The sequence below is a fragment of the Carlito syrichta genome, unplaced genomic scaffold, assembly GCF_000164805.1.
Source record: "Carlito syrichta isolate Samal-C Ts95f unplaced genomic scaffold, Tarsius_syrichta-2.0.1 Scaffold296829, whole genome shotgun sequence".
Classification (NCBI taxonomy): Eukaryota; Metazoa; Chordata; class Mammalia; order Primates; family Tarsiidae; genus Carlito; species Carlito syrichta.
This window is the reverse complement of record NW_007240925.1, coordinates 178,539-188,161: the sequence shown is the minus strand read 5'-3', so window position 1 is coordinate 188,161 and position 9,623 is coordinate 178,539. Positions and strand designations below refer to the sequence as shown.

Here is a 9,623-nt window from a genome sequence, read left to right as displayed (position 1 = left end):
GGCCGCGGCAGCGGCGGCGGTGGCAGTGGCGGTGGGGGGAGAGGCTGCGGCGGTGGCACTGTTTGTGCCGCAGTGACTGTCCAGTCCGTTATGATGTACCAATGTCGGCAACGGCAGAGCTCCGTATGAAGAGCAGGCTGCGATGTTGGGGTCCACAGCCCCCTGGGGTGAGAGTCAGAGACCCACTGCAGATCTCCTTTGCAGAGGGCTTCAGAGACCGTGTTGCCCCATCGCCATCTTGCCGCTTCTCCCCGCAAATACGTTTCAAAGCACCTCATTTGAATCAAACACATAATAAAACATGAAACTCCTTGCTCTAAACAGAGGAAAAGAAAACAAACAACAAGCATGTGAACATATTGGAGAGAAAACTCCAGAGCAAACAGATGTGGAGAAGAGTGAGATTTTTGACTCTTGGTGAATAAGTGCGGGGTTCAAAGAATAAAGAGAGGAACTGGAGTAATGCTTGAGTATAGGAAAGAAGAAAGGCATCTTAGAATATAGACAAAAAGTCACTACTTGCACAAGAGGGAATAAATCACTAGGTAGAGATACTAAAGAAAAGCTTCATGGAGGACATATTGTACCTGACTTATTGAAGAATCTGACGGCTAAGAACTGTTAGGATGAAAGGGAAAAAACATTTTTCATCATTAGAGGAATATTTGAACCTATGTGAAAAATATAGACCAGAAAGAATAAGGAATGATATCAAGAAACAAGTCAATATATTTCTATGGGAAAGAATCTGGAGCCCATGAAATAGCTAGGGGGTACATAGGAGGTCTAAGATGTAACCTGTTTTATTATTTATTAATTTTGTATTTTTTTCCTTACCTTTCCATGTGCATTGATAGTGAAATCTAAGCATCATTGTCCCTCCTGTCCTAGGCACCCACCACTCTGGGTCTCCTTTTCTTCCACTGTCTGCCTTCATTCTGGTGGCTTACCCCTAGGAATCACTCACGGAGCCTGATGGGAAGCTTTGGGGTCAACATCTCAAGTGCTAACAGCTTCACGCTAACAGGCTTCCCAGAGATGAAGGGCTTGGAGCGCTGGCTGGCTGCCCTCCTCCTGCTGCTTTACGCTGTCTCCATCCTGGGGAACACACTAATCCTCTTCATCATAAAGGAAGAGCAGAGCTTGCACCAGCCAATGTACTACTTCCTGTCTCTTTTGTCTGTTAATGACCTGGGTGTGTCCTTTTCGACATTGCCCACTGTACTGGCTGCTGTGTGTTTTCATGCCTCAAAGACTACTTTTGATGCCTGCCTTGCCCAGATGTTCTTCATCCACTTTTTCTCGTGGACAGAATCTGGGATCCTGCTGGCCATGAGTTTTGACCGCTACATAGCCATCTGTAACCCCTTGCGCCATTCTGTAGTGTTCACTGATGCCCGTGTGGCCCACATTGGCATATCCATCGTCACCCGCAGCTTCTGCATGGTCTTTCCACTTCCTTTCCTCCTGAAGAGGCTGCCGTTCTGCAAGGCCAATGTGCTGACCCATTCCTACTGCCTACACCCAGATATGATCCGCCTGCCCTGTGGAGATACCACCATCAACAGCCTGTATGGCCTATTCATTGTCATCTCTGCCTTTGGTGTAGATTCAGTGATCATCCTCCTCTCCTATGTGTTAATTCTGCACTCTGTGCTCGCCATCGCCTCCCGGGAAGAGAGGCTTAAGACACTCAACACGTGTGTGTCACATATCTGTGCTGTGCTCATCTTCTATGTGCCTATGGTTAGTGTGTCCATGGTCCATCGATTTGGGAGGCATGCTCCTGAATATGTGCACAAGTTCATGTCACTGGTCTATCTCTTTGTGCCTCCGATGCTCAACCCAATTATCTATTCCATCAAGACTAAGGAAATTCGTAGGAGGCTACACAAAATGTTACTGGGAACTAAGCTTTGATCAGGAAAAAACCTCCTGGAAAGTCTAGTACCTTAGGAATTCTCTGTTGATATTGATGTTTGCATGTACCAAGCTAATTTTTTGGAGCCTTTCCATCTCCTTCTGGACATAAACCTATAATTGGGTACCTGCCAGGAGTTATTTGTTACAGCCTAGCTACTATCGGTAACTCAAAACATTAGCTCACTCTATGTTGTAATTACCTGTCATAAGCTGCTTCAAAAGACTTCTCTCAGACATAGCAAGAAAGAGGTCTTTAATTAGATCCTTTTTATTCCAGTGTACTGATAACATCTATGCTCTCAAGTAAGTCTCAAAAACAAACAGACAACAATTAATGCATATGTTAGTTATACCATGTTATAATTGGATATTATGTTACTTGAGATCATAAGTATAATCCAAAAATTAAAAAATAATAATTGTTTTAAATATCTTTAAAGTTTTAAAAATTAAAGATAACTAATAGCTGTAACCAAGTTTCCACTTTTAAAATAAGTAAAAGTATTCCAATTTGATTTGAATAGATTACAAATTCTTGTCACACTATGCAATATAAACTACATAACACTTGAAATTCAGAAGTTTAGAACAAGGATAATTTTTTTTTTTTTTTTTGAGTTGGAGTCTCACTCTCTTGCCCCAACTGGAGCACAGTGGCACGCTTCCGGCCACCACAGCCTCGACCTGCCAGGCTCTGCGATCCTTCAGCCTCAGCTTTCCAAGTAGCTGGAACTACAGGCGCGCACTACCACACCTAGCTAATTTTTTGATTTATTGTAGAGATGAGGTCTCGCCTGCACAGGCGGGTCTCAAACCCGCGGGTTCAGGCAATCTACTCACCTCAGCCTCCCAAAGCGTGGGATTACAGGCTGAGCCACTGAGCCCGGCAAGGATAAATATTTCATTAAGAAGTTACATGCTGCCATTCCCTCGGACATAAAGAGAGGAGAGTTTCTTCTAGGGAACTAGTCTAAATGGAAGGCTAACAGAGGTTAGTGGCAGATGGAGGGGAGGCAAGTGAACTTGAGTGGCAGTTGTTGCTTGGCCCCACGGTCTGCTGGAATATGGGCTCATGTCCTATAGCATGTAGCCCTGCCCGAAGACTTCAGTATGAGCTAGTGTAGAGGAGGGATAACTGAAGGATACCAGCAAATTAACAGAAAATAATAGCCATAAAGAGAGAGAAATCCTTTGAAATGTATGCCAAACACAACCCAGACCACATAGGCAGGTGGGCACTTGGTAGAGGTAAGCACAGTATGAGGATTTTCACTGGTCAGTGGATAGGCAGTGGACAGGCCACGGCATAACTCAATGCTAACAGATGATTGGAGAAAGCAGAACTTAGGCAAAAAGTTGCTTCTTTATAGAGCAATAGCAATTTACATTTTTGTCCTCATAGCATTATGAAATAACTCTTCTAAAATAAAGTCATAGGGTCCAAGTAATTTTCTGAACATAACATCAGTATAGAGTTGAATTGCTCCTAGACAACTACTGAATGCCAAATTAAACAACCAGGACAGAAAAACAAAACAAAGTAAAAAGCTACAGGTGACCTCTTCAACAAAACTAGGTAACAGGGAAACCTCAAGAATCCTAGAAATGCTTGTCCCCCGTTGGAGAGGATGCAGAAACCTGGGCAGATGGCTTTGAGATTGACTGGTAAAACTGGGAACAATCCTTCAGGCTCATAAAGTCACATAATAAGTCACGTAATAAGGCATGTGAATGAGAAGAGCGAGTACTTCTGTACCATTGAAAGATATTTCTATTATTTCCAACATAAAAATCTTTCCATTATTTTTATTTTTATCATTTTATATACAGATATATACTCTGTTTTACTGCTGCTGAATGAATATTGATATATTCCCTAATTAACAGACTTATGTAAAAAAGCTTTGTTTTCTGAAATAAATTGTATTTGTTCAAACTGGTAAAATAATTATTTTACAGTATGTATTGTCATCTAAGTAATGATAAATTTATAACCTGTTTATAATATTTTTGTATGGACTGAAGGCTGAGAGAACTCAATAAAAAATTCTTTTGAATAAAAAAGTCTAGATCTGTTTAAAACAGAGCAAGATTGTCCAGTTTATACCTAAGTAGTATCTTATAGCTCTTTTTTCTTTTATAATTATCAGTTTTTATTTCTACATTATTTGCAAAATGTTTTTTATAATATTTGAATCCTAAACGTTGAACCATTTTTCCTGCTGCTTGTAACCATGAATTACCATAACTTGTTGAATAAATGATATGTAAAATATTTTCAATCTAATGCCTACAATCCATTATATAAAGTTTTGAATTTACTTAGCAAGAATTGTTTTTCTTTGTTTCAGATTTATTTTACTTGCTATTTCCACATTTAGTCAAACATTTGCTTACTAAGTTTCTGATTTTCAGATTTTTTGTTAAAATCACACAATAGATTTTGTTTTCACAATGATATGTCAAATGTAGAAAAATTCACTTGGCAGTCTACCAAGTTCTAACATGCTCTAAATTTACCAAAAAAATTTATCTCAGTCAGAAACATTGGGCTAAGCTATTAAGACTAATAAAAAGTTGACTGGTTTTCATAGTTTCTTATGGACTTTTTCATTGCAAAAATATAAATTGCCACCAAAGAAATATATTTTTTTCGTTGCTCCCAGCTTGTAATTATGGAATATTTGCCTTTGATGCACAGCCTTGTTGTTTTAGCCTATGTTCTGTCCTCATACACTTCATACCACATTTCCGTGTCCACCAATGACACTACTCCTTTACACTGCAGCAATTCAAAACATGGTGAAACAGTGGAAGTTGACATTTTAAAGGAATATTTAGTTAGGGAACAAATCCCAGGAGATGTTTACATATCCTTCCCACATCTCTTCAGGTAGTTTTTTTTCTCACAAACCTTCATGACTAAGTCCTATAATCAATGAGTCCTCAGATCTAACACCATGCTTCGCACATTGTAGGTTTCAATAAATATTGTTGAGTGAATAAATAAATTGATAAGCTGTTATGTTCTTTATAAGCAAATAAACACAAATACAAAGCTGGGAGGAAAAGCACATCAACACAAGAATCATATTTACTCTTCCAAGTATCTCCACATTGTTTTAGACCTGGGGTTGAGTTAAGGACAGTGACTACATATTTCCGCTAAGGAGAATGAAGACTGAGCACTTTAGGGGGAATTTCCTGAGTAGCATGGCTGGCAGTCAATGATAAAATATCAAGATTATCTGATATCCAGCTTTGCTATTTGCTTTTGTGTTAGTTGAGATCTATTACTTTGTCATCTAAACCTTTAATAAAGACTGCCACACACCAATGCTGAGGATGGGTGATACTCATCTCCAGAAATTCATAGGAAGTCTTGGCCGGGGATTATACTTTACATTAGAAGAGTGTTGGTGGCTTATGCACATTTCAGGGAAATAGCAAATGTTTTAGTTTGTTGTGGGGGTGGGGGTTAAACAACAGACATTTATTTTCACACAGTTGTGGAGTCCAGATGTTTAAGATCAAAACTGGCTTCTAGTGAGGGCTCTCTTCCTGGTTTACAGACGGCCATCTCCTCACTGCATCTCCACATGGCCTTCTCCTTTGTGTGTATATTTTGGGGAGCAGGAGGCAGACAAGCTGTCTGGTGGTTCATCTTATAAGGACACTAATCTTATTAGATGAAGGCTTCATGCTGATGATCTCATTTCACCTTAATTATGCACTTAAAGGGCCCATCTCTGCAGAAGTCACCCTGGGAGTTAGGACTCCTGTCCACATTCTTGGTCTACTCCCCCACTGAGGTGTTTGCAGCTCCCAGCTCCAGCCCAGGGGTTTCCAGTCAGTGAATCCTCAGGTTTTTCTTCCCACAGAGTTTATCCTTCTCTCTGATTCAGAAGCCTCTGTACTGACATGTATATGGTCTTTCTTGTATTTTGTCCTTGCTTCCATTCCTTTTTCTTACTTGGTTCTTCTTTATTATTATTATTATTATTATTCTTTATTTTAAACATGTGGGTACAATTCAGGTCTAGGTATACAAATGTTCATTATACAGATACCCTTGATGATGAGGTGTGCCCCTCCCTCTCCTGGCAGTTTCCCTCAAATGCCAATCCCAGCCCTCTCCCCTGGCAGATTCCCACTACTGCCAATCCCTTTCTTATAGTATTATGATAATTGTTCAAGGTCCACTTATAAGTGAGAACATATGGTACTCTGTTCTTTTTTTCTATGATAGATCACTGAGTATGATAGACTCTAAATTCATCCAAGTTGCTACGAAGTCCATATGTTTGTCCTGCTTTATGGCTGCATGGTCAGTTTATGTTTTTGCTATTGTGAATAGAGCTGCAACAAACATGCGTGTGCAGGTATCTTTTTGGTAGAATGACTTGAGTTCTTCTGGGTATATTTCCAATAAGAGGATTGCTAGGTCATATGAAGGGTCAATTTCTTGTTCTTTCACAAATTGCCACACTGTCTTCCAAAGAGGATGCACTAGTTTGCATTCCCACCAGCATTGTAGAAGCGTTCCTTTTTCTCCGCATCCTCCCCAGCTTCTGTTGTTGTTTATTTTATTAATGATAGCCATTCTTACTGGGGTTAGGTGGTATCTCAATGTGGTTTTGATTTGCATTTCTTTGATGATGAGGAGTAAGGCTGAGCACTTTTTCATGTGTTTGTGGGCTGCACGTATATCTTTTGAGAAGTGTCTATTCATGTCTTTTGCCCCCTTTTTAATGGGGCTGTTTCTTTTTTTTTCCCTTTTGGCATGTTTGAGTTTCTTGTAGATCATAAATGTTAGCCTTTGTCAGATATACAGTTGGCAAATATTTTTTCGCATTCTGTGGGCTGTCTCTCCACTCCCTTGATAGTTTCTTTTGCTTTGCAGAAGCTTGTCAGTTTGATGAGGTCCCACTTGTCTACCTTATCTCTTCTGGTATAGACATTAATATCAAATTTTTAAGTATTGTCAACTGATACCTGAATTATACATGCACAAATCAAAACAACGAATTAAGTTAAATAGTGGATAATTTATTTCTTCTTTTTTAAAATTACATATACAGTATTTGTGAACAAGTTTTCATGCATAATACAAACAAGGAAAAAACATTTGTATTATATTATACTACATTATATCATATCATATTAAGTATAAACTTAAGGCACACCACCCACCCCAAGTGTGACAAACCATGAGACCAAATTTTGGTTTCTGACATTTATGTCAAATTACTATTTGCTTAATAGTCTTCTTTTTCCACTGCAGAGTTTAATTCCTTGGAAAAGACTTTTAATTTATTGTTTGAAGTTAGGAAGATAATAATTCATAAAGTAACTGCTTATCACATAATCTGTGTGTTGTTTCTAGAGAATCTATATGTATTTAAGAGCAAATACTCCCTCAGCTGTCTGGAGGGCTCCTTGTTGTCTGTATGCAAATGTACAAGTCCCAACAAATAGACTTCTTACCTGAGAATGAAATAGAACACTATAGGATCTTGGGTTCAGAGTATATCAGCACATTAGAAAATGTGACCAGATGGCAGTGGAATATTGGATATTTTCCTCATTAGGAAATGCCTTTGCTGCAGATAACCTAACTCAGAAGATAACCTCTTTGTGCCTCTGCTTCTGCTTATTTATTTATTTAAACAATATTTAGGTGAAGAGAACTTCTTATCCAGCTGGACTATAACTGCAATTGTAAAGCAGACTTGTCCCAGCAGAGTTGATCAGATCTAGAGATGGCTTAATTGAGGTAGGGCAGGACTCTCTGTGGTATTGAGAAAATGAATTTTTGATTAGTCATGACTAAGGGTCTGGACATCTACCAAGCTTTCCTTTCTAAAGGTTCCCATTCCCGGGGTTCAGAAAGAAATTAATTCTATAAATTCCAAGCAATAAGAATTTGTATATTTTTTTCACTCTGTACTAGATTCCAGTTATCTTAACCCTTCTATGAGTCTTATCCATGAGGCACAAAGATCAATATCCCCATCCTATCATAATTATTTTTCTTAGTTTTTCCTCTCTCTCTCTCTCTCTCTCTCTCTCTCTCTCTCTCTCTCTCTCTCTCTCTCTCTCTCTCCCCTCTCTATCCACCTATCACTGGCCCTGGAAGATTAAAAATGTACCCAATGCAAGGCAAAACAAAAGCATTACCTTTATTACTCAGATTTTTCCCCCCCATAAACCTCAAATTAGTCTCCTAGTAAGCTTAGCTGAACTATGTTACATATATAATGTTAGAGGTAGGCCTGAGGGGTCTAAAAAAAAGTATAAATTTTTGTTTTTACCTTACTCTAGGCCAAAATTAAGGTATTTTTGCCTTTTCTATAGGGAAAATGTTCAGTTCAAAGCAAAACATGTCAAATAATAGGAGGCAAGAGAGTTTCTGCCCAAGGTTAAAAAAACAAGGCTTAGCCTAGGCTTTCTTAGAATTATTGCTGAGGAGTGGCCCTACGTTGTTCTTATGGTGCCTGCCTCATGAGAGAAGATGACATTTTAAAATACCTTTTCCCCTAGCCCCAGAAAGCCAATAACTCTCTTAACTGATGATAAAGAAAAAAAGGAGGAAAATAAAGTGGAAACAAGCCAGAGACTTTTTTGAGAGGATCATACTCCCTTTTCTTTGTTCCTTTTCCTTTTGTACCAGTGAGTTATAAAGTAAGATCAAAGAATGACCCTTCATTCTCTTTGAAGTAGGAATCAGTGAGTGTTTACCTTACCTCAACCTTACCTCAAACTAAAAAATATTATTATTTGGTGTTGAACTAGGAGTGTCTTATATGAATCAAAAGTTATTATTTAAATTGACTGAAGTACTGGACTTTATAGGTCACTAAATCTAATTATCCTTTGAAATCATGCTAAGTTATGCTATTCAATAATTCCCCTATAAACAATATATTTAGTGAACTAGGACACTTATGAGTCTTTTATTGTACTTATGAACCTTTATGAAAATGTGTATTCCTAAATACTTGCATTATATCCATTTGGAAACAGCTTCTACTTTCTGCCCCTGTCACTTCTCTTTGATATTTCCTCCATAGAGCTTTGCACAAAAAGAAAAACTCTAAATAACTATGTGCTTTGCTGCCGTGTGATCTCCAGACCGGTTTCCCTGGCAAGTTAGATTAGACTCTATAGAGCTAGGGCATCTACTTTTCTTTCCTTTTTTTTTTTTTTTTTTGTCTAGAAGTAAACCTAAACTTGATTTTAGCTTACCAAAATTAGGCCAAGAAATTTGATCTCTCTGGTGTCAAGGAAAGAGTATATACAGGTCCATTCCAAAAAGTGGGTATAAGAGCAAAGAGTCCATAGATGCTGTTCAGATATATGTATGTATTTCTAAGAAAAGTCTGAAATAATTATTTTCTAGTAACTTAAGCATAAGTGCTCTATTATCTGAGGTTTTTTTTGGAGTTGGGCATCTTAGAAGGACATAATTTCTGACAGTTTTTAACATGTCATTGTGTGGAAGGAAGTTAAAATCCCCAGAAGGAAAAAGAAAGAGCAATCATGCCCCCGACACAGTATGCCCCCTTCTTTCCTTCAAAAATCTATCACTCAGATATCTCAGATATTGAACATTGTTTTCCTTGGGGAAGAATTAAGTGGTGGAAACATAAAAGAAATGGAGAGGAATCTGGAGATCCTTCTAAACGTCAACATCTGTC

General features: G+C 38.4%; 1 protein-coding gene across 1 annotated transcript; it reads left to right on the top strand.

The window, feature by feature from the left end:
* Positions 1 to 975: 975 nt before the first annotated feature.
* On the top strand, positions 976 to 1,920 carry LOC103256843 (olfactory receptor 51I2-like). The gene has a single exon (XM_008054603.1). It carries the CDS (start codon positions 976 to 978, stop codon positions 1,918 to 1,920), a length of 945 nt encoding a protein of 314 aa, XP_008052794.1.
* The last annotated feature ends 7,703 nt before the right edge of the window (positions 1,921 to 9,623 follow it).